The sequence below is a fragment of the Carlito syrichta genome, unplaced genomic scaffold, assembly GCF_000164805.1.
Source record: "Carlito syrichta isolate Samal-C Ts95f unplaced genomic scaffold, Tarsius_syrichta-2.0.1 Scaffold312243, whole genome shotgun sequence".
Taxonomy (NCBI): Eukaryota; Metazoa; Chordata; class Mammalia; order Primates; family Tarsiidae; genus Carlito; species Carlito syrichta.
The window spans coordinates 194,259-220,408 of record NW_007256339.1 but is presented as its reverse complement, the minus strand read 5'-3'; the positions used below and the strand labels follow the sequence as shown (position 1 = coordinate 220,408).

The 26,150-nt window shown below is 41.3% G+C and overlaps 1 protein-coding gene across 1 annotated transcript in view; it reads right to left on the bottom strand.

Annotated features, from left to right (window-relative positions):
* Positions 1-26,150, bottom strand: part of GPATCH8 (G-patch domain containing 8) — a 100,690-nt gene that overhangs the window by 4,545 nt on the left and 69,995 nt on the right. The window contains 3 exon segments of the mRNA XM_021718493.1: positions 13-1,617; positions 3,827-3,957; positions 21,250-21,393. Coding sequence (XP_021574168.1) covers positions 13-1,617; positions 3,827-3,957; positions 21,250-21,393 — 1,880 coding nt within the window.

Genomic DNA, 26,150 nt, shown 5'->3' with positions numbered 1-26,150 from the left:
CGCCGCCGGCGTCGTGGGGGCGCCGGGCTGCCACTCCCGGGGGGTTCTGGTTTGGGTCCGCGTTCGGAATCTGCTGGGGCCGAAGACTTATTCTTCTTTCGTTTCCGTTTCTTGCGCTTCTTAGATTTCTCCCCAGACTCTGCCTTGGAGTTTTTCTCTTCCGTGTCAGCCTTGTGCTTACGCTTGTGTTTGCTGGATTTTTTGTGCTTCTTTTTCTTCTTATGTCGGTGGGCCTTCCCAGACCGTTCTTTCTTACTAGGAAGGCTCTTTCCTGTGTCTTCTGTCTCTGACCCATGGCTACCCCCAGGCTCCTGCTTGTTCAGGCTGCTACAGGTGGACCCTGGAGCAGGCACATCCATTCTGCCTCCTGAGGAATGGACGGCATCTGCTCCTCCTCCTCTGTTTTTACTTGGCTCACCAGGATCGAGGCCTTGGAAATGGTCCTTTGAAGAGCTTCCTGTATCCTTTGGTTTTTCTGTCCCTTTAGCTCTGGCATCTTTGTTCCTTGAAAGTTTAAAGTCAAAGTACAAAGGGTTACAACTGTATGAAATGGAGGGTTCGGCCTTGGTGAAAATTAACAGTTCTGATGGCCACTGGAGAGCAGTGCTTTCATCTTTGCTCAAAACTGGGAAGAAGGGACCAGTAGGATGTTTGGGTCCCTCCTGGCTTTCTTTCCCTGTGGTGGTGGGTGGAGAGGTTTCTTTAGAAGGTTTGGACTCACACGTTTGGACCTCTGAAGCCTTCTGACTCTGACTCTCTGAACTCTGATCACTTACATCCTCTTCTACAGCCTTCTTTGCCTCAGCTTTGCTTCCAGGCTCTGAGGGCTCAGTTACGCTGGCTTCCTTCCGCTGGTCAGAGACGTCACTAACTGTCTTTTCTGCTCCTTGGCTTGCTGCCCCCTTGACACAGCCTTTCGGCTTGGGAGAACTGCCTTTTTTGCTGTCTGGGGCATTCTTCAGGTGTGTGCTATGGTCACCCTCCATCTGCTCACTGGCTCGCATAAAAAGCAGGAAGGGGAAGTTCGGCTTGACTCTGCAGTGTGCAGGGGGCATGTAGTGGTAGTACTCTGGCTCTGTGGCCCCGGCTCCTTCTTCTCGCTTCATCCTTTTTAGCTTGGACAGTGTGGAGGCAAGAGACCCTCCGTCCTGAGGGTCTTCATCCTCCTTTTTGCCATCTAGATTGCTGCTGCCATCAGAGTCTCCCCCCTTCTGTGGTCCTGGGTCAGAACCCTTCTCGTCAGGTTTTGTCCCATCTTCAGAGGTCCCTTCCTCCGCGTGGTCCTTGAACACTGATGCAATTGATTCGAGTTTGACAGGAGCCTTCTTGGCAAAGGAAAATGACACTCCCAGTTTTTGCAGTGGGGTCCCTATATTATTCTTAACGCCAAAACTGATGCCCTGGGAGCCTAACCCAGGAGCCTGTGCCAGTCCAGTGGTATTAGTGATTTGTACTGCAGTAAATGGGCCTCCTCTATCTGTGAATTCAGCTCCCAGGCCACACGTGGCAGTGGCACCCGTACCACTATTTGTAGTTGATTCATCCTTCTCATCTTCTCCGCCTTCTTCATCTACAGCCACTGTGGTTGGTCTGAACATGGGACCACTTCCAGGTGCACTACATGATGGTTTAGAAAAATCAGAAACAAACAAAAAACAGGTTTAGGGATATGTTTCACAGGTCTTATAAAGTACTCTTCTTTTATGTTCTACCATTCATCACTCAAAGACAGAGTGACGATGGTTCCCAGCCTCAAACTAACGAATGGAACCATTTCAGTGGAAGTTAGGCTAAGTCTCATTCTGTTAATCTACTAAGTTAAATTCCCATGGCCAGTTACTGCTGTTTCTTCTTAAGCTGTCTAAAAAACAAGAAGTCTGGGCGCAGTGGCTCACACTTGTAATCCTAGTACTTTGGTCTGAGATCAACCTAGGCAATTTGGCGAGACCTCATCTCTACAATAAATAAAAAAATTAGCTGGGCGTGGTGGTGCATGCCTGTAGTTCCAGCTACTTGGAAGGCTGAGGCAGAAGTATCGCCTGAGCCTAGCAGGTGGAGGCTGAGGTGGCCATGAGCATGCCACTGCACTTCAGTGTGGGCGACAGAGTAAGATTCCAACTCAAAAAAATAAAAAACAAGAAGACTTATCTCACAGTCAAATATCCTATCATCACTATGTGATATAGTCTTCCCTGACCTATTTCCGATCTCATTTCTTATTCTATCATCCTACCCATCAGAATGCTTATGAAACGTATGGCTGTACATACATTCACAAAGGTTGCATTGTATTCTGTTAAAGAAAAAAAAAAATCCAAATTCCCCCGTGCTTTCAGGTTTTCTTTTTCTTTCTTTCTTTTTTTAATGTGCCGGACGTGGTGGCACATACCCCGTGGTTCCAGCTATTTGGAAGGCTGAAGTGGACAACAGAGTGAGACTCTGACTCAAAAAAAGAAGAAAAAAATGTGGTTCTGATTTCTTTGGCAACTGTATGTATTAGACACATTTCTCTTGGGCAGATTGCAAGGGTGCCTCCTTAAAATATGTACACCAGGTCACCTTTCTAGTTCAGGATATACTTTAATACATGTTTTTCTTCAGAGGTGACTTTTCAGTTATATAAACAAGCAGTTGAAAGATGACCAAATAATCTTGGGAGATTAAGAGAAGACTGCTCATCATTAACACAATGAATCTCTTGCTGTCCTAATCTGTTGGGTTCCCATCTTCCAGTGGTAATAGTTTAGACAGCAAGAGATAACACCTTACCTAAATCATGTGGTACTTGAGTTGAGGACAGCTAATAGCTACGGTTCAGATAACAAAGACATCATCCAGTTGATACCTAACTCTATTTGATTTGGAATTTAAGGAATATTCCCGTATTATCTACACACTATAAAAATGTCAGGTAAGTTAGGGAGTTTCCAGCACCAGCAGCGAGGCTTCTTGGTGTTTCTTTTGTTAAAGTTAAGAAAGTGCTTAGTAGCACAATGAGTGTAGTACTGAATGCCCAGAAACTACCACAAAGCCAAAACCAATGTTCAGTATGTGGTGCCCAGGAGGCAGGCACAGACTTTTCAGTTTCTACCACAGACTGCCATCAAGTAGCACAGTGGAGGTTTTTAACTGTGTCCAACTCAGAATATGCACGTTAAGAAAAATAGAATTAGCCGGGCTCGGTGGCTCAGCCTGTAATCCCAGCACTTTGGGAAGCTAAGGCGAGTGGATTGCCTGAGCCTGAGGGTTCGAGACTAGCCTGGGCAACTTAGTGAGATCTTGTCTCTATAATAAATCAAAAATTAGCCAGGCATAGTAGTTTGTGCCTGTGGTTCTGGCTGCTTGGAAAGCTGAGGTGGAAGGATCACCACAGGCCAGCAGGTCGACACTGGGGTGGCCGTCAGCAAGCCACTGCAAGCTGGAAGGACTGGGAAGGGAGAGGTAGAGAGAGATTTGTCAAAGGATAAAAGAATACAAAATTACCACTAGATAGGAAGAGTAAGTTCCAGTGTTCTATACCACCATAGTTCGACTACGGTTAACAATAATATATGGTTTACAATAGTTATGAGGATAGTGAATGTTTCTAGCACAAAGAGATAGATGATCAATGTCTGAGATGATAGATATGCTAATTACCCTAATCTGATCAGTATACATTATATGTATTAAAACATCACTATGTACCCTATTAATATGTACAATTATTATTTGCCAATTTAAAAAACATTAAGGCTTATAATGTTAAGATCTTAATTTAAATCTTAAATTCACAAGTTTTAAGGATTATAATCATCTGCAGAACCCTGAGAGAAAATACCCTCACCATTCAGCTTGTTTTCTTTGCTCTGCCAATTCATGGAGCCGCCGAAGGGCCTTTTCCTGTTTCTTCTCATCCTTGCGAGATCTTGAAGAGACATTTCGAGCAAACTCCCTTTGCTTGAGATCTTTTAATCTCTGGGTTAAGAGAAAGAAAGGAACAGAGGGTGGGTGATTTAGAGTCATGCAGGGCTGTGCAAGCAAAGCCTTGAATATTTACCCTCAGCCAGCAGTTACAGTACTAGTGTGGACACATTGTTATATTCTCTTACGGTAACTGAAACACACTAGCTGATTATTCTGGGCATAACACTAGCAGTATCTGCATTTCTAATTAGGACGGCATATCATTTGCTTTATTAGGCAAAATAAAATGATTCCAAAAGCAACAAGCAAATTTTAGAACACTAGGAGGAAAGAAAAGGGACTATTTAATCGCCTGCTCTTCCAGGATGCAAAACTAGACAAACGACATGAGATAAACTGTAATAACACAAGCCAAAGAGTGAACAGAGAGGGGTTAGGCTAGTACAAAAAGTTACCCAGGTGGAAAAATCTTAAAAAGCAATGTACAGCTTACATGGGGGGGGGAGGTATCTGAGTCAGAATTAACAAATAGAAAGCATACTTTAATTTCACCCCACAAAGGTGTTATTATTTCTTTTCAGCATGAACAGGTTTCCTGTATCTACTCAACAAACCCGAGAGGTCTTCCAGTGCTGGTGTGCTCTGAGCTCACCAGTCTGACCACATTCACCTGGTCAGCCTGCTGAGAGTCACACATGCAGCTTTTCATTCCTTCGTGGCCCTAAGAGGAAGGAACATCCAGGGGACGAGGAGGGAGGACAGAGATGAGTCAAAGATTTTATTACTTAAAATACAGATGACAGAATGGGTCTTTTCTTCTCAGAAGCTACTGTATAATTTTCCTTAAAACAAAAGAAACAACCAAAAATGAAACAGTGCCATGAAACAGTGGTGACAGAGTCCAGACATATCTATCTGCAATGAAGACAGAACTCAAATTATTTTCAACACAATGTAGAAAACAAAACATGTACATTAGCAATGCTTTCACAACAGCACTGGGAAAAGGAATCCAGCCCAATATAAAGTGGACATTGCTTTGTGGGAAGGCATGATGTTCAACAGACAGAGGAATTTCTTACCTAATATTTATAAAATGTGTTTTGAATCTTTTTAAATTTGGAGGGGGCAAGGGTAGAAAGACACACACAAAAAAGATATACAGCTAAAGACACTCATAGAAAAACTCACTCTTGTGATCTGGGCTCCCAAATTAGAAGGATTTGCTTTCAATACATCAGCTGAAAATGTCACATCACAAAGAAAAAAAAGTAAAAAATAAAACAAGAGTGGAAGAGAAAAAAAAATAAAGCAAGCATTACTACACAAGCTCTCTCAGTGAATCCATCAACTATTATACTGAACAATCAAGGACAAAGCCGGTAAGTCTAGGAGGGTGGGGAGGAGGGAAGCCCCTGTACGACATACATGTGCGCACACACAGAATACAGACATCCCGCCTAGGCCATGGAGCTCTCTTTTTTTTCTTTGAGTCGGAGTTTCACTCTCTCACCCAGGCTGGAGTGCAGTGGCATGCTCACGGCCACTGCAATCTTGACCTGTTGGGCTCAGGTGATCCTTCTGCCTCAACCTTTCAAATAGCTGGAATCACAGGTATGTGCCAACACACCTGGCTAATTTTTTTCTTTATTGTAGAGATGAGGTCTCACCATGTTGCTCAGGCTAGTCTCAAGCCCCTGAGCTCAGGCAATCCTCTCGCCTCTACTTCCCAAAGTGCTGGGATTACAGGCATGAACCATTGCACCTGGCTATATTTCTTCCAGAAGTGATTACAGAACTTTGCTCTAAAAGCAGTTAGTCTGGTTTTCATTAACTTTTATTCCTGGGAAGTTCAAGTAACCAACGGCCGGCAAAACTGTTACTGTGGCTGGCTGCCCACAATTAAGGTTTTCATAAAACCGCTACAAGATGGAGGATCAACTATCTCAAGTAACTAAGAATTCCAACTTTCCACTTCTGAGGGGAAGGGGCAGATGGGAAGGGCCCACAGGGACTGTTGTGTGATTACTACAGGCCACACACCTATTTTTTGTTGTCCCCAAACACTTACCAAGCTCTCTGGCCGAGATTTAAACAGAATGTATGTTTTCCTAATATCTGCCATCTTCTCCCAAGCCACCTCACAAGCCTAGAAAATCTTCCCATGCCCAGACATTTCCTCCCCTCTTACAAATATTTCATTACTTCTACATTTTTACAACTACAAGACACTGTCCAAAAAAGCAATTCTTTCTTTCTTTTTTTTCCCTTTGAGTTGGGGCCATACTCTGTTGCCCATGCTGTAGTGTAATGGTACCATTACAGCACACCGCAGCCTCAACCTCCTGGGTTCTGGTGATTCTTCCACTTCAGTCTCCGAGTAATAGACTATAGCACATGCCACCACGCCCAGCTAACTTTTTGATTTTTCTTTTTTTTTTTTTGAGTTGGCATCTCACTCTGTTGCCCAGGCTAGAATGCAGTGGCATGCTCACGGCCACCGCAGCCTCGACCTGCTGGGCTCCGGTGATCCTTCCGCCTCAGCCTTCCAGGTAGCCGGAACTACAGGCACGTGCTACCACGCACAGCTAATTTTCTATTTTTATTGTAGAGACAAGGTCTTACCAAGTTGCCCAGGCTGGTCTCGAACCCTCAGGCTCAGGCAATCCAATTGCCTTGGCCTCCCAAAGTGTTGGGATTATAGGTTGAGCCACTGAGCCCAGCTGATTTTTTTTTTTTTTTTGTACAAATGGGGTCTCACAATGTTTCCTAGGTTGGTATCAAACTACTGGGGTCAAGCAATCCTCCTGCCTCAGTCTTCCAAAATGCTGAAATCACAGGCATGAGCCACCTTGCTTGGCTGGAACTCCATTAAAGTCTGGTGTCTCCAGGCTCAGTCAGAGGGCTTTCCAGTCACTCAGCAGTTGCTGGGCATATCCTTGAAGTTGGAGGAATAGGACCACACCTACTTCATCCTCAGGGTAGCCTACCTCAAATTCCTGCCATGGCCATATAGTTGGAGGATGATACAGAAGAACATGGATGATGTCAATAAAACAAATCCAAATTGTTGGCCCCTCTGGGCAACCCCATTCTAGTACTCTTTAGGGGTAAGCAAACATTCTCATATCACCTAACAAACACACTTTAGAGTCAAGCCTGGGGTCTCAAAAGTAGAACTAGAAATCCCAGAATTCCCACCCCATCCTTAAGAGACAGGGCTCAGCAAGTTGTTTGTTGTTGTTTTAAAAAATGAGGTCTTGCTGTGTTGCCCAGGCTGCAACACAGTGATTATGTGAGACCCCACTACAGCCTGTTCTGTCTCACCACTCCTTAGGCAACCTGGTGGTCCCCCCTCGTAGGAGGTCACCTTATTGATGTCTAACTTAGTGTGGACACCTGATGGCATAGGACACCATAGTCCAGTACTCCTCGGCTCAAGTGATCCTCCAGCCTCAGCATTCCAAGAAACTGGAACTATAGGCTTGTGCCATGCCTGCCCAAGACATCAGTTTCAAGGGTCACATTTTCCTTTATCTAGAATGAATGTCTAACTGCAAGTCTCCTGCTACTCAAGGGCCAACTGAATTCCCCTCACAAAGTCCTACTGACCCTTCATAAGAAGAAATCAGTCTTCTTCCTCAAGTGCCCCAGCAGCTCTGTCACAGAACCCATCGCTGGCGGCTGTTATGTTGTGCTCTTTGACCAGTCATTCTTGTCTTCTGGAAAGGCAGCATGTGTGAAGCTTCAGTCGGGAAGACCCGGGTTCAAAATCATTCATTACTAGTCAAGGGATTTCGCCTCTCTGAGCTGAAGCTCCCTCATTAGAAAAACAGGGCAATACACCCACAGATTTACAAGATTAAATGTCAAAGTAAATGTAAAGCATTTAATAAATACCAACTGCTTAACACTGCCCTCCCTTGTGTGTGGGGTGGGAACTGTGGCTATCTTCATAATCGGCCCTGTAGAGCACAAACAGTACTGAGTCCACAGAAGGCATCAGGTAAAGTCGAGTTAATTATTTGGCTTAAACATTAGATCCTTCAGTTTCCCCCAAACAAACTCTTCTATCATTTTCAGGTAAGGCTGATATAAAATATTCTCACATCTCTACTAGAAACATATTCTAGTTATGTAATATGGTCTTCCTAGACATCACTCTTAGATAGTAAGGAAGGCTCAGAGAAACAACAAGCCTGAAATTAAAACCCCTTACTCTGGACAGAATTGGGCCAAATGGCAAAAAATATACTGATCAGAAACTTCTCAATCAGAAACTTGAGATCTAGATCAGAAATGTACCTATCTAAAAGGTAATTTGTAGGAAAGTACAAGGCTATTGGTGGGTACACTTAAAGCCCAGGCTCCTTCACTGTCTACAATCAACCATGTAACCAAAAGCTATTTGTAGCCCCTAACGTTTCTGAAAGAACAAAAGGTCGGGTGTGGTGGCTCAAGCCTGTAATCCCAGCACTTTGGGAGGCCGAGATGAGAGAACTGCCTGAGCTCAGGGGTTCGAGACCAGTCTGGGCAACTTGGTAAGACCTTGTGTCTACAATAAATCAAAAAATAAGCCAGGTGTGGTACTGTGTCTATAGTTCCAGCTACTTGGAAGGCTGAGGTAGAAAGTTCACCTGAGCCCAGCAGGTCGAGGCTGTGATGGCCACCAGTGTGCCACTGCACTTCAGCTTGGATGACAGAGTGCAACTCCAACTCCAAAAAAAAAAAAGGGAAAAAAAATTTCTGCTTTAAAAAATAAATCTCTATGTCTTAAAAAAATGAAAAAGTACAAAGTCCTATTCAGAATCATGTTTTCCAAAATTGCCTATTTAATTCCAAAATTAGGTCAGGCTCATTTGCCCCCGAATGCCCATATGAAAGTCTTTGAATTGGCTGGGCACAGTGGCTCAAGCCTGTAATCCCAGCACTTTGGGAGACCAAGGCAAGTGAGTCCGCAGGTTTGAGACCAGCCTGGGCAACTTGGCGAGACCTAGTCTCAACAACAACAACAACAACAACAACAACAACAACAACAACAAATTAGCCAGCTGTGGTAGAAGACGCCTGTAGTTCTAGCTACTTGGAAGGCTGAGGTGGAAGGATCGCTGGAGTCCAGCAGGTTGATGCTGGAGTGGCTGTGAGTGTGCCACTGTACTCCAGCCTGTGCGATGGAGTGAGACTCCAACTCAAAAAAGGGGAAAAAACAAAGTCTTTGAACTGTATTTTTCTTTTACGATCTAAAGAGGAACACAACTTCTTCAAGTGAGAACATGTTACCTATCAGGGAAGAGACAAACTCATATAAGACCAAAAATTGCAAGTATGTCATCAATCTCTTGTCAAAGGCTGAGCAAATGCTATACCATTCACAAAAATTCCAGTTAGACTCCAAACTGAGTACAGTCTAATCTGAACGATTTAATTATCCGTGCAAGCTAACTCAAAAGCTGTAATCATAACCTTACTGTTGAAAATTATAAAGTATGCTTTCTGAAGAGATGCTAATAAATTGGCTTATTTTATTGAACTACTGAAGTTTACTAACAAAAATTTAAGGCACTTAACACATTTTTGAGAAGTATACTGAGTCACAGAATGGAGATAGAAGCCTACTCAAAATGAAAGGATTTGAAGATCCTGTTTTCCTGAAAAGTCAATAATATTTTTTTCCAAAAAAAGCATCCATCTGCAGCATAGTACAGGATGCAAGGAATAATTCTCTCAGGTCTCCAATCACACAGCGGCTGGGATTTCCATTACATGTTCCAAAGACCAGCAGACAGGAAAGATCAGTACTTGGAATACCCATCCATGTTAACTGTGGCTCTTTGGGTTAAAGACCATTCCAGATGGAAACAACATTCCAGTTCTTATTTGTTTACTTACTTACTTACTTATTTGTTTTTTGAGTCACAGTCTCACTCTGTCACCCAGGACTCAGGCGATCCTTCCGTCCTATCTTGAGTAACTGGAACTACAGATGCATGCCACCACACCCAGCTCATTTCTTTTATTTTTCTGTAGAGATGAGATCTTGTTATGTTGCCCAAAGCTGGTCTCAAACTCCCAGGTTCAAGCAATCCAATTGCCTCAGCCTCCCAAGTGCTAGGATGATAGGCATGAGCTACCATGCCCAGCCAACATTTCAGTTCTTAAAACACGGTTTATACAGTATTAAGTTGGCAAAAAATGTTTTACTCTGGACACAAACTCCTGCTTGACTAACTCTGAACAGATTAAGCCAGACAAATGAGAATCAGGTAAATCTGAATGTGGGTAATAAATCTGTGGAAAAGGTTCTCCCCAATAGCCCCCTACTTCTCCTTAAATGCAAACTTTGTAAGAAGAAACATTCACTGTGGCAATCAGGCCTTGGAGAAGAAGACCCTTGAAGAGGCACTCAAGAAAGACGGCCCCTTTCTGTAGAGGTTAGAACTTTTACAACTGTCAGTAATGAGAAGTAGCTCATCGTGCCTGAACTGGGAATGAATGAGACTGATGTTTCCGCACATAGTTTTCCCTCTCAAAGGAAGATAACATAGGGTTTGAGTCTAAAAAAACCTTATTTTTGGTATCTTTTGGTACTATACTTCTCACTTCTATCAAAACAAACTTGATACCAGGGGTTTATATTTGATTCAGCATCCTTTACTAGGATTGAGTCTGATCACTATCTTTCTCAAGTATTTCAAATCTATTAACTAAATTTAAAGAATAAAAACCATTGTTCCTATGTGAATGGAGTTTCAGGCATCAGAAAATAGGCATAATTTAAGGCAGAGTACTTCCTACTGCCCCTAAAAATCCTAAGTTCTATATTTACTCAGCTCTGAAGAGAAAACCTGGATTTGTCTCTTTAGGGTCAAAAGACTACCCATGGTGTTTTCTTCTCTAGCCAGAGAGCATGGCCCCTTCCCAGCAGGGCTAAGGCTTAGTTTTCCACTGTAGCTAACTCTGCAATGCACACACTGTTGTCTGTAGCACAAAAAAGATGCTCAATCAATATTTCCCAAATAGGTGTAAGTTTTAAAATGAGTTGATGGAAATACACACACACACACACACACACACACACACAGAGGCATTACTTGTTAGTTACGAAGAAAGAACAAGAGTAAAGGAGTGACTATTTGTACCTCAACCTCTACTTCTAGCTAAGGATAATCTGGCCTTCTCTGAACCTCAAGCACTCCTTTCCTTCTCATGTCAATGACCCTGTACCCACAAGCCACGGCCTCTTCTCCTTACTGTTTTTTGCCTTCCTCTCATAACATAACATGCCTGTGGGTCTCCTGTCCCCTAACACTGAAATGCTCATGCTGTAGCAGTTGCTGGCCAGGCCACCCCAATCCACATTCCAGTGCTTCATGCTTTTCTTGCACGAGACACTCTAGGATATCACCATGTGGCGAGTGAGGGAAAAGAGCAGGAGAGAATACACAAAGTCTCAGCATTCTACTTCCCAGGGAAGGAAGAGAACAACAGATGAATGGTTAGGAAACTCCAAGCTACTCGACATTCAATATAAATTCTTTCTTTTAGCATATAAATATGAGTAAGCGATTAAATTTAATTTTATTCAGTAACAGAGAAAAATAGATCCTAATGCCAATTACAGATAGTGAAAAAATGAGAAAAAGAGAAATACAAATTCTTTTTTGCTGGATAAGAGTAGGACTAATTGGTCATTATGGCAATACTTACTTAACTCATTATGCTCAATTACTCTGCAGCACAATGACTAACATCAGCAGGTGGACATCAAGTTAATTTTTCTTAAAATTACCATGTAATACTATGCTTTGATTTTTTTTAGGAATTCAGCAAAAAGCCTTATTCTTTAACAGCACTGCATATACCTGCTTTAAGATATTTTAATATATATGTATACATGTGAATATATACATAAATATGTATATGTAGTATATATTCTCACCACCAATATGAACATTTAAGCTGGATAATGAGGTTTAAAAATTATTAGCTGGGAGTGGTGGCTCACACCTATCACCCCAGCACTTTGGGACATGGAGGTGAGAGGATTGCTTGAGCTCAGGGGTTCGAGACCAGCCTGGGCAACTTGGTGAGACCTCGTCTCTACAGTAAGTTAAAAAAAAAATTGCTGGGTGTGGTGGTGCATGCCTGTGCTTCTAGCTACTTGAAAGTTTGAGACAGAAGAATCGTCTGAGCCCAGCGCAGCTTAAGGCTGCAGAGGCTGTGAGCAGCCACTGCACTCCAGCCTGGGTGACAGAACAAACACACACACAAAAATTCTAGGATATAATTTATGTACTCTATAATCCACCTATTTAAAGTGTCCAATTTAGTAAGTTTTAGTATTCTTAGAATTATGCAGCCATTTATTATGAAATTTTAAAACATTTCCATTACCCACCAAAGAAACCCCATACAGTTCAGACATGGCGGCTCACGCCCATAATCCCAGCATTTCGCGAGGCCAAGGCAGGAGTTCAAGGCCATCCTGGGCAACATAGTGGGACCCTGTCTCTATTTTTAAAAAAAGGAAACCCCATACCTGTAAACAGTTATTCTTTGTTCTCCCTAGAAACCACTAATCTAGCTTTCTTTTTTTGTCAGGGTCTCACTCTGTCACCCAGGCATGATCAAGTCTCAGATGATCCTTCTGCCTCAGCCTCTTGTATAGTTAGGACTACAGGTGTGTAACCATGCCTGGTTAATTTTTTGTAGAAATAAGGTCTCGCTATGCTACCCAGGCTGGTCTCAAACACCCGTCCTCAAGCAATCCTCTCACCTCAGTCTCCCATAGTGCTGGGATTATAGGTGTGAGCCACCACACCCAGCCCTTTTTTTGAGTAGTGATGGGGTCAGTAAGAGTTGAAATTACAGGCATGAGCCACAGTGCCCAGTGGCTTCTTTCACTTAGCTTATTATTTTCAAAGTTCAAGTATGTTGTGTATACCACTGTCATTCCTTTTTATTTTTTTTTTGAGTTGGAGTCTCACTCTGTCACCTAGGCTGGAGTGCAGTGGCACGCTCATGGCCACTGCAGCCTCGACCTGCTGGGCTCAGGATATTCTTGCACTTCAGCCTTCCAAGTAACTGGAACTACAGGCGCACCACCACACCTGGCTAATATTTTGATTTATTGTAGAGATGAGGTCTCACGACGTTGTGCAGGCTGGTCTCCAACCCCTGGGCTCAGGCAATCCTCTCGCCTCCGCCTCCCAAAGTGCTGGGATTACAGGCGTGAGTCACCACATCCAGCAAGTCATTCCTTTCTATTTGCCAAATAATATTCCATTGTATGGATACACTTTATCCACTCATCAGCTGATGGGCGTTTGGAATGTTTCCACTTTCTGGCTATTATCAACAACGCTGCTATAATCACTCGACATGTCTCGTGTGGACAAACATTTCAGTCTCTCAGGGTACATGCCAGTGTATGTCACATCTTGAGGAAGTGTCCGACTTCTCCAGAGCGGCGGACCGTTTCGTCACCTCATCTTCAACACAGCAGAGTTCCATTTCCCCACGTCTTCAACACTTGTTATTATATCTTTTTAATATTAGGCATCCTAGTGGGTGTGAAATGGTATGTAACACTGTGGTTTTGTAGGTAATGAGCATTAAGCATGCAGGTTGAGTATCCTTTATCTGAAATACAGATTTCAGACTTTATCTGCATTATATACTTCCTGATTGAATGTCCCAAATCTGAAATACTCCTGAGTATTTCCTTTGAACGTCATGTTGGCACCCAAAGACTTTTGGAGTTTGCAGCAATTTGAATTTCAAGTTTTGGGATTTGGGATGTTCAACCTGTATTTACATAGTCCTCCAGATCATATTTGGAGACAAAGATCTGCCCTCTGTGTACAAGCTGGAGGAGCATAGTTCACAAGAGCTACTTGGACCCAAAGTAAACAGAACAGCAGCATCCCAGTTCACAGCTCTCTTTATGGCACTGTCACTCACAAACTTATTATTACTTAGGTGGCCTTAACCTTTCAGAAGACAATAGAACAATAGTCTAATCCAGAATCTCCACCCCAATGCACCACTGTGATGAATTTGAGCGTACAGGAGCAGAAGGTTGAAACTGCAAAACATAAGTAAGGCAGAATCATGTTTATTCACACTGGGATTGTGTGCCAAGATGAAAAACAGCTAGAAAGATCTAGTGAGAGAATGCCCGGTTTATCTGCAACACTGGCTCCTGAAGGGTCTGTTTAAGTATATAACTCCTTTAAGCAGACACAGATTTCCCCAAGGTTAACTAGGCTATGCTTGCTGGGTATAAGAGTTCTACTCAAAACGCAAGCAGAAGGGGTAAGTACATAAGATTGAACAGATTCGAGACTAGCTTGGGCAACTTGTGAGACCTTATCTCTAAAATAAATAAAAAATTAATCGGGCATGGTGGTGTGTGCCTATAGTTCCAGCTACTTGGAAGGCTGAGGCAGGAGGATCACCTGAACCCAGCAGGTCAAGGCTGCAATGGCTGTGAGCGTGCCACTGTACTCCAGCCTGAGTGACAGAGTAAGACTTCAACTTAAAAAATAAAATAAAATAAAACTACAATATGTTCACGTTCTGAGGCATTCATTTTTCTCTTCACACCTGTTTTGCTTCTCAAAGCATAATCTCTTTCAGAACTGAACTACACTGTTTAAGGCAATATTTATGAAGTTTTAGGATTCATAAATACTTTATGATTTTTTCCAAACTGACTTAATATCTTTGCCAATCATCTTTTTGGCTTTCTAAGGATAAATATTCTATGAATATCTCCATGGGCATCTGATGTTGTTGGGCTCATTTCTTAGAAGTGCCATCTTTTTATGTTATTTCTGCCCTAGAATTGTCTTTTTTTCACCTTGCCTTTTAAATTTCTTTCTTGTTCTCCCCTAACTGAATACCAAAGCATCACTGAAAGAGAGACCCAGCCTGTATTTCTTCAAATCTCTATTGGCTTGTAGATGTCTGGTTGGTTTCAATGTGCTTACTGTCCTGGTGTGGGATATGTCAAGCACAAAGGAGCAAATGCTGCAACATACACAGGCAAAATCCAATCAGCAAAGAGCAAAAAATCCAGGTGGAAATCGACCACTCCAAACTTCGATGAAGTCCTTGTCAAGTCCAAAAAGGATCATTCCTTCTGCCACCAAGTAAATTCTCAGAAATACTTCAATTTAGAATCTGTTTCATTTTTGAGTAATGAAGAAAACTTTCAAATGTCTGTTCTTTGGTAATACACATTACTGAGTACTGAAATTGTCAACTAAGGGTAAATAATGCTGTCCAAAAGCAGTTGCAGCAGTGTAGACAAAGTTAACTAAATCATGTATTAACAGATCCTGTTCTGTACAATTTATAATAGAGAAGTCCCTGGTAGCTGTTACAGGCTTCATCTGTTTTAGTTCAGCTATTTGAAGTTCAGGAAACCACTCCTTTTATTCATAGAGCTGAAACAGACCTTGGTATTAAACAAGACTTCAGGTTTTTTGGGAAATTATAAAGAGTATTGGGGTCTTCATACTAAGGTTATTTAACAGAATGAAGAGAGAGGCTGAAAGCATTCTTTCCTCTCACAAAGATACTGATTCCTTGTACAAGTTAAAGGACTTCCTGAAGCTGCTTTACAATACTCGATTTTGATAACTGGATCAGACTACCAGAGGTTGAAATTGTAAGAAAACTGGTCCTAATACTAACAACAAGGAGCTTTTCTCTTTTTTTTTTTTTGAGCTGGAGTCTCTGTTGCCCAGGCTGGAGTGTAGTGGCATGATCACAGCCACCGCAGCCTCAAACTGCTGGGCTCAGACGATCCTTCAGTGACTTATATTAAGCCAATAAAGGTAAGGAGATTGAGGTGAGAGGATTGCCTGAGTCCATGGGGTTGAGACCAGCCTGGGCAACTTGGCAAGACCTCACCTCTAAAATAAATAAATAAATAAGCCAGGTGTGGTGGTGCACGTCTGTAGCCCCAGCTACTCGGAAGCCTGAGGTGAAAAGATCACTTGAGCCCAGCAGGTCAAGGCTGCAGTGGCCATGAATGTGCCACTGCACTCTAGCCGGACAACAGAGTGAGATTCCGACTCAAAAAAAAAAATAAAAAGGTAGGAGACAATCAGTGCTAATGTTTATTGAACACTCAGGCACATGAGAACTAACACATAAAAAGGAACCATATATTGGGTTATCTCTTCAAAAATGGAAAGGCCTATAAGACCCTTGGAGATTTCAAAATGAATTAAAAGTGACCTCTTAAAAACTAGGGTTAAACCACTGAAAAGAGCCAAAATGTCTAATTATCTTTTACATCTTGGAAGTTTAAGAGGGTCTTAATATTTTTCTATTAGTGGTTTTGCAAGATCTTGGAAAATTCAAGAAAAACTAGTGAATAGGGGAAGGCACGCAACATCCCCACCCCCAGAAAAAAAAATCACCATGAATGAGGGTGACCATGTTGCTCCTTTTTAGGAGATTATTTGTACTTTACAAAGGACAGGGTATGTTTAGGATCCCACTTCTACTAATAGTTTACCACTAACATAACAGATTATTTCTCTAAAGAATTTTAATGGTGAAATTTTGATGGAAGATGCAAACTAGGGGTTACTAATACAGGGTTGAAAGTACTTACCTATTATCTCAGATTCATAATAATCCTGTGTGCCTTCCTGGAAGACAAGACAGGGTGTCTTTATGATTTTAGAGCATGAATTTGGGAAAGTGGTAGGTCCATTTGTATGGTAAGTTCATGGCCATCAAAGAGGATTGAAAAATATGCCCTTCCTCCTGTTAGGGATTATTTAGCTGTGTTGTACCAAGGTAAATGAAAGATTTCTTTGAAATTCTTTTTTTCTCTGAGGCAGGGTCTCAACTCTGTCACCCAGGCTGGGGTACAATGGTACAATCACAGCTCACTGCAGCCTTGAATTCCTGGGTTAAAATGATCTTCCTGCCTCAGCCTCGCGAGTAGCTAGGACTACAAGCACATACTACCACTCTCAGCTAGTTTTTTTTTTTTTAGTTGAAGTCTTACTCTGTCGCCCAGGTTGGAGAGCAGCGGCACGCTACCATAGTCTCGACCTGTTGAGCTCTGGATCCTTCTGCCTCAGTCTAAGTAGCTGAGACTACAGGTGCACACCAACATATGTGGCTAATTTTTTTGATTTATTGTAGAGACAAGGTCTCACCAAGTTTCCCAGGCTGGTCTTGAGTCCCTGGGCTCAGGCAATCCTCTCACCTCTGCCTCTCAAAGTGCTGGGATTACAGGCATGAACCACTGCGCCCAGCTAGTTTTTTTTTTTTTTTAAGATACAAGGTCTCAGCCAGGCTCGGTGGCTCAGCCTGTAATCCCCCGCTTTGGGAGACTGAGGTGAGTGGATCGCCTGAGCCTGTGGGTTTGAGACCTGCCTGGGCAAGTGAGACCTCATCTCTACAATAAATCAAAAATTAGCCGGACGTGGTAGCACGTGCCTGTAGTTCCAGCTACTTGGAAGGCTGAGGCGGAAGGATTGCCAGAGCCGGTAGGTTGAGGATGCAGTGACCAGGAACAGGCACTGCACTCCAGTCTGGACGACAGAGTGAGACTCCAACTCAAAAAAAAAAAAAAAAAAAAAAAAAAAAAGATACAGGGTCTCACTCTATTGCCTAGGCAGATCTAAAACTCTTGGCCTAAAGGGATCCTCCCACCTCAACTCCTGAGTAGCTGAGATTACAGGCTGTGTGTGTGGTGGCCTCGCAGTTTCCTTAGAAATTCTAAATTCAGGAAAGAGTTGAACTATAAAAAAGTTAGTACTCTTCATAAGTTGTAACATTCTGTTCTGAGATAGATTCAACCATCTACATTAAGGCAGCAATATGAATAAAGGTTAAAAAAAAAAAAGCCTACATTTCAACCAAATGAAGAATATTCCATTAAAAACAAAACAAAACCAAGTTCATACTACATCTGTGTTTTGTTTTTTATTTTTTTTTAGTCGGAGTCTCACTCGGTCGCCCAGACTGGAGTGCAGTGGCCGCTTCCGACCACCGCAGCCTCGCCTTCTGGGCTCTGGTGATCCTTCCGCCTCAGCCTTCCAAGTAGCTGGAACTACAGGCGTGCATTACCACGCCCGGCTAATATTTTTGATTTATTGTAGAGATGAGGTCTCGCTGCCCAGGCGGGTCTCAAACTCGCGGGCTCAGGAAATTCACTCACCTCGGCCTCCCAAAGGCGCGGGATTACAGGCTGAGCCACCGAGCCCGGCTCATCTGTGTTTTTTTTAATACCTGAGGCGAACTTTTGATTAAGGTGAAGAAATAAACTCACATGCATCCATTATCCTACCAGCTAAACATTTTTCCTACACCAAGGATCACAGATGCATTCTATACTAGTGGATAGGTAGTCCACAAATTCTGTATGAGAAACATAATCTTATATTTTTATTTTAATGATAATCTAAAAGAGTAATAAGTGAATATTCTGGATTGTCTAGATGAGCACTTTATAAATGATTACAATGTAACTGGGCACATAAAATGATAATGGTTTGTTTGTACTAAGCAAAGGCCAAATGATATGACAGTATTGTATATATTGTCAAGTTTTCCACTCATTCTAAACAAATGGGGACTTTCACCCTCAGCACTACTGATCGCCAGTCTGCCTCTGTTTCAAGGGATTTTCCTGCACATTACAGTGTGTTTACCAGTACCCTTGGCCTCCACCCACTAGATACCAGCAGTATCACTCCCATAGTTGCAACAACTAAAAACACCTCCAGACATTGCCAAGTGCCCCCTGGGAACAAAATCTCCTCCAGTTGAGAACCACTGCAGTAGAGAAAAGTGGTGAGAGAATACACTAGGTGAGCGGGTGAATAAATACGTTGGATTCAAATGACCCAAAGCTGTCAAGTTCTACGATTTCTCAACGCAGGTTGAGAACATCATCACTGAAGCATCACCATACGTTACATTAAATTGATGGTGTCGATGTGAAATTTACTAGTTCTGTATTTTTTTTTTCAAATTTAATTTGTAAGTCTGTTTTCCTTTTTTTTGAGTTGGAGTCTCACTCTGTTGCACAGGCTGGAGTACAGTGGCATGCTCACGGCCACTGCAGCCTCGACCTGCTGGGTTCAGGTGATCCTTCTGCCTCAGCCTTCCAAGTACCTGGAACTACAGACATGCGCCACCACGTCCAGCTAATTTTTTGATTTGTTGTAGAGATGAGGTCTTGCCAAGTTGCCGGGGCTGGTCTCAAATGCATGAGCTTAGGCAATCCTCTCACCTGGCCTCTCAAAGTGCTGGGATTATAGGCATGAGCCACAGCGCCTGGTCCTATTTTACTTTGATAAGATTTTTTTTACCCTTAAAAAGCAAGTTTACAGCTCCTACTTCACATGCCAAGGTAAAAGAAAAAAAGCAAGTCTATACATTATTGAAGTTTGGGTTATACTTTTCCTGGTTTACTTTTTTCTAGTAAAAACCTTAGATGCTCAATGCATTATTGCTAATTCCATAAAAACAAGTAACCTGAAATTTTTAATAATAAACTGAAAAACTGGAAAAATTTCCTGGACAAGCAGTTTCACTGTTACATTTTTCTTTTTCAGAAAATATTTGGAGGAACATAAATTGTCAATACATCTTATCTATATATATGCTCTCTAAATTTCTCTTCTTTGAATTAAGTTGAGGTCACAATATATTAAAAACAATGTCCTGCTGGGCACAGTGGCTCATGCCTGCAATTCCAACACTTTGGGAGGTGAAGGGACTGCCTGAGCCCAGGGGTTCGAGACCAGCTTGGACATCCTGGTGAGACCTCATCTCTACAATAAATTTTTAAAAAAATTAGCTAGGCATGGTGGCGCATGCCTATTGTTTCAGCTACTTGAATTTTATTTTTGTTCTTTGTTTTGTTTTATTTGAGTCAAAGTCACACTCTGTCACCCAGGCTGGAGTGCAGTGCACATGCTCACAGCCACCAGAGCTGTGATTTAGTCCTTGTTAAAGAAGTTTGAGCCATTTGATCTGTGTAACAGTGTAACAGTGAAACTGCTTATCCAGGAAATTTTTCCAGTTTTTCAGTTTATTTATTATTAAAAATTTCAGGTTACTTGTTTTTATGGAATTAGCAATAATGCATTGAGCATCTAAAGTTTTTACTAGAAAAAAGTAAACCAGGAAAAGTATAACCCAAACATGAGTAATGTATAGACTTGCTTTTTTTCTTTTACCTTGGCATGTGAAGTAAGAGCTGTAAACTTGCTTTTTAAGGGTAAAAAAAAATCCAAAAGTGAATAATAAATCAAAAAGTATCTCGAATATAACTCTACAAATTGAAGAATTTTAAACTGGTTAGGTGTAGAAAAGATTATTGCAAAAGAGTATAATACTACAACCAGTTTACAAACTCTCCCTGTTCTAGTATGAGTAAATAAAACTTGGTAAAAGACTGCCACTGAAATGTTATGGTTGGTTGGAAGATGAAGGTTAAAAAAAAAAACCTAACAGCCTCCCAAAAACCTTGGTTCAATAGGTTCAGCTTAAGAGATGTCATTCCAGTAACACTAACGAATTTGACAAGTTTAACAAATATAATTACTCTATTTCCTCAAAGACCTAGTGAGTTACGCTAAAGCCACAGAACAAATGGCTCAAACTTCTTTAACAAGGACTAAATCCTATAGAGCTAACAATTCATTTCCTCCTTCTAAAATCCCTCATAGGAATTATTGCCATCTTTAGTTAGGTGTAAGTTTAGTTTCTAACATGGGGAGTGGGGGGAGACTGCAAAGAAAGTATTTATTTCTCAGTTCTTCTACATGCAGCATCAGTTGTTTTTTTTTTTTGTTTTTTTTAAAATAAAGACATCATCTCATTTTATTTTCCTTCTCAGGATTTATCTATCTTCCAATGTACACTGAATAACAAAATGACTTACTGATGGGAAAAAGTAGCCAATAAAACATGAACTCTTACATACGTCAGTGGAAAGGACCATAGTCTGGAATAACTCTTCAAAGTTTAACATGTGGAGAAAAGGGAAGAAATGAAAACAAAGCTCCCAGTGATCCTCAGCTGAACTACAAAATTAAATAAGAACTTAGAAATCACTCGAAGTCAAAAACATTATACAAGATTTATGAAGCACAATCCTTCATTCTACTTAAAATAGCAGGGGGTGGAGTGGTATCTAAGTCAGGATTTCTGCTACTGAAAAAAATTAAGTATGTCAGATGACTTCAGATAGAGACACAAAAAAACACAGACAGTGTTTTGGGGTACATTCATAAAATTCAACAGTTATAACAATATATAAAGTATCTTTTCCTCTGTTAGCAAGTTCCTCACCTGTTTATGTGCATGATCATAGGAGTTGATGTGGTTGTCAAATTCCTGATGTTTCTGATATTGCTTATCACAGAGTTCACAGTAAAAGTTGGCTCGAAGATCTTCCAAGGCTTTGGCAATTGCCTTCTCTTTGTCAACATAATCCTGTGAGAACCACAATGTACAACAAAAAGTGAACTTGGTCGGATTTTAAGTGATTATTAATTATAAAGAAAACAGTCTACCCGAGAAGAAAATAAAGCTTTTCATAAAATGTCCTGGTACCAGTAAAAGCTGGATGAAACACAAGTGGCAATTTGGTGGGGGTAATTTGTGTGTGGCTATACTAACAACTGTCTTCATATAAACACATGTTTAAAGGGGTTTAATTTTACTTCCCTTCTGGCAATATGGCAGACCAGATAATCTGGCAACTCCATCGTTTACCCTTGGCTAAAAACCAACCAGATTCAATATAAAACAGTTTGTATTGTTTGCATTATTAGAATCACAGGAAGAAAAGTCAATCCCAAAGAGAGGCTACAGGAGAACATAAAATAAATTGCAGCTATGATTTGAAATTGAGATCAGAGATTAGAAAGGCAAGGGCTCCAGGCCATGTGGGTGAAACTGGGGCTTGGGGTCTAAGCAAGGTGGGGAGCTAAACCTGAGATTCCTCATTAAACAAAAGAACATGGAGGAGGGCTGGAGAGATCCCAGGTCTTGCGTCTTGCTGTAGGAAACCAAAAATCCTCTAAAAAAAGAATTCTCAATTTTGACACTTAAAATTTTCCTAGATTAAGGTCAACCAAACACGACTTAAATCAAAGATTACTACACAAAAAAGAAATGAAAACGGCACAAGTGAGCATCAGAAGAAATAAAGCAATTAATTTAGGCCCCTAAGATTTCAGGTAGCCGGGCTTGGTGGTTCAGCCTATAATCCCCCGCCTTTGGGAGGCTGAGATGAGTGGATTGCCTGAGCCCATGGGTTCGAGACCCGCCAGGGCAACTTGGTGAGACCTCATCTCCATAATAAATCAAAAAACTTAGCCGGGCGTGGTAGCACATGCCTGTAGTTCCAGCTATTTGGAAGGCTGAGGAGGAAGGATCGCCGGAGCCCAGCAGGTTGAGGCTGCGGTGGCCGGGACTCCAGTCTGGGCGACAGAGTGAGACTCCATCTCAAAAAAAAAAAGATTTCAAGTATGTCTGTCACAGAACATAAAGTAACTATAGAGTACTTAAACATACAATGGAGCAGGCATAGAATACTGATTTTAAAAATTAGAGGCAAACAGAAAGAACCAAATGAGTCTCTTACAACTGAAAGATATAACTGTAAAAAATAAATAACCCCCCTCCCCAGCAAAACAAATTACAACTCAAAAAAGATGTAGTGGAGTGATTAAGACAATTAGATCATAGCAATGGTTTATAGTGTGAAAAACACTAAAAACCACCAAATTGTAGATTTTAAAAGGGTAAACTTGGCCGGGAGCAGTGGCTCAAGCCTATAATCCCAGCACTTTGGGTGGCCGAGGTGAAAGGATTACCTGAGCCCATGGGTTCAAGACCAGCCTGGGCAACATGGGTGAGACCTCGTCTCTACAATAAATCAAAAAATTAGCCAGGTGTGGTAGCATATACCTGTAGTTCCAGTTATTTGGAAGGCTGAAGCAGAAGGACTGCCTGAGTCCAGCAGGTTAAAGCTGCGCTGGCTGTGTGTGTGCCACTGCACTCCAGCCTGGGTGACAGAGTGAGAGTATAACTCAAAAAAAAAAAAAGGTGTAGAAGACAGATTGAAATAAGTTACTCAGACTGTAGCACAGAGACAAGGAAACAGGTAATATGAAAGATATTAAGAGCCATGAGAATAGAATAACACATACAACTGAAATCCCAGGAAAAATAGAATAGAGCACAGATGAGATTAAAAAAATATAAAGGTAGAGATTTTTCTAAACCAATGAAAGACATGATTCCACAGGTACAGGAAGCACAAAGTACACTTTGTGAACTAATTAAAAAGAAATGCACACCTAAACTACACTCCAGCAAAACTATAGAGACCGCAGTCAACAAACTCATAAAATTACCCAGAAAAAAAGAAAGCTCATCCCCTATCAGATTGACAGCAGACTCCAAAACAACAATAGAAACTAAAGGGCAACGGAATTCTGCAGTGAGCTGGGAGAAAGTAACATCTTCACTCGTGTACCAGGTTTCACCGTGTTTTTCAGGAACAATGAAATGAAGGCATTTCAGATAAAAAAAAAAAAAAAAGAAAGTCTGCTAATCAGAGTCATTAGAAACAACTTTCTACGCCAGGATTTTTGAAACCAAATGATTATGACCCACAAGTGGGTCATGACATCAACTTAATAGATTCAACAGACATTAAAAAAGGAAAAGAGAAAAAAAAGAAGAAAAAAACCTGCAATCTAAAATGCTCCAAAACCAGAAACGTTTTAGTGCCAACATGACATTCCAAGGACATCTGGATGGAGCACTTGGATTCCAAATTGTTGAATTACAGATGCTCAAAATGATAAGTGCTGAAATCGGAAATACTTCCAGTCCTAAGGATTTCACGTAAGGGTTACTCAATCTGTATTAATATTCCACCTTTTAGACCTGACTCTGCAATCAAGTGGAAGTAAACTCTGAAAGTTCCGTTTTCGATTTTCCACGTTGCTTCTAGACTTGCAGGGCAGAGCAGAGTTGACTCCCAGTTAATTAACCTCAAAGTCTCATCTCGAAGGTTCGTGAAACCAGCCTTTCCTCTGTTCAGCTTTGTATTTGCAGGACAGTTTCAAAGCAGCGCCGTCACCTACCGCCACTACCACTTCTCACATGAGAGACTTCATCAGTGAGCAAGAAAAGGCTGCATTTGGTAGAGTGGCAGTATCGTACAGTTTGGGTAGTCTGATTAAACTGAAAAGTGAGTTTGTACAGCACATAGTTATTTTTGTTCTATCTAATACCACAATAATTTTTTCTACGAGTCCTGGAAAGTGAGTTTCATGTTGTTTGGCTGTCAAACAACTTGTGGATATTCTTCCTTATCAGTGCTGGATATCCCAAGAGAGAGGTCAGAAAGCCCCCTCCCCGACTCCCCCTGAAGTTAGGGTACAGACATGTGCTGAGAGGTGCCAAATCGACTCTGTCTTCTATGTGCAGAAGCAAATTTTTATTCTATCTTGGTTTTTATTTAATTTCACAAGATTTTTTTTTTTATAGGCAGCGTTTATACCGATTTGGAAGATTTACTCTTCCAAAAAAAAGACTGGATTAAAATGCACACAAACACTCACACACTCACAAACCAGTTAGATGTTGATTAGAAGAGATTTCCTTTGTGCAAGTCAGACCTTTCATTGGGAATTATATTCCTTCTCCCTCAAATCCTTTCTTTGAAATGTATTTTTCTTCCCTTCTTTTTCTTTCTTTCCTTCTCTTCTTCCTTTCCAATTCTCTCCTTCCCTTCTTCTTTTTTTAAAGAGATGGAGTCTTCTCTGTTGCCTAGGCTAGAGTGCAGTGGCGAGACTGCTTGTTGCAGTCTCGAACTCTTGGGCTCAAGCGAGCCTCTTGAGTAGCTGAGACTACAGATGTGAGCAGTGCCCCGTTAATTTTTAAAAATTTTACTGTTTTCTTGTTTGTTTGTTGGGGCCTCACTCTGTTGCCAGGCTGGAGTACAGGTGGCACGATCACGACTCACCACAGCCTTAATTTCCTGGGCTTAGGCAATCCTCCTGCCTCAGCTTCCCAAAGTGCTGGGATTACAGGTGTAAGCCACCATGCCCAGTTCTACAGATTTATCTATTTTTATCTTTGTTCTTAAAGATATTTTTGCTGGATGTACAATTCTAGGTTGATGGTCGTTTGCTCTGAGCACATTTATATTCTGACTTCCTCATTATCACAACAGCTCTTTGAAGATTATGTCTTTTTCTCTGGCATTCCGAATTTCTATCAGGATGTGTCAATATGTAGATTCTTTTTAAGTCTTGCTTCAGAATTCATCGAGCTTCCTGAATCTGTGAGGTGGTGTCTTTCATCAACTCTAAAATCTCCTCTCCGAACACTGCCTCTGCCTCACTCTTTCTCTTGGTGGAATTCTGTCTAGACAGAGCAACAGAGCTTCTGGTCATCAATTTGTAACCCCTTTCCCGTATTTTCCATTTCTTTCACACTCTCCCTCTCTCCACCTTCTGCTGCATTCGACATATTTCTTCAGAAGTGTTATAATTTAATATTCAGTTTTATGCAATCTATTAAGTCCTCTAAGAGTTTTTATATAGTTTCTGCCTTTTACTCATATTATCAATCCTTTTTGTTTCTTTTGCCCACTGTATTCAAGATGTTAATTCCAGTATCTTAAGTTTTAATGGATTAATTGATTCTTCCTTTCCCCCTAACTCAGGCCATAATGTCTAGCTTCCTGATTGGGTTTGTGACACTTTGACTATAATCTCATATTATTTTAGAGATTTATCTAGGAGTCCTTTGAAGTCTAAGTTGCTGACTAGAGAAGTCTGAATTTGCTTCTTCCTGAGGGGTACTAGCTACCTGAGACCACATTAAGGCAGTGTATTTCATTTTTGGGACTTCAATTACATCTATATTAGATTGTCTTATATTGTTCCATAGATCTTGGGTACTTCGTTCTTTCGGTGTTTCCTTCAATTTCAGTTTGGATAATTTTATTAACTTACTATTAAATTTACTGATTCTGTCTTCTGCTGTGTCTAGTCTGCTGATAAGCTCACTGAAAGAATTCTTCATTTCTGATATTGTTTATCCTCTCTTGCTGGGTGATTTACTCCATTTCCTGTGACTTTAGAATAATCTAAATGTTGATAACTCTCACATATCGCTTGCTGAGACTACCCCCTCCATTATGGATTTGAATATTTTGGTGG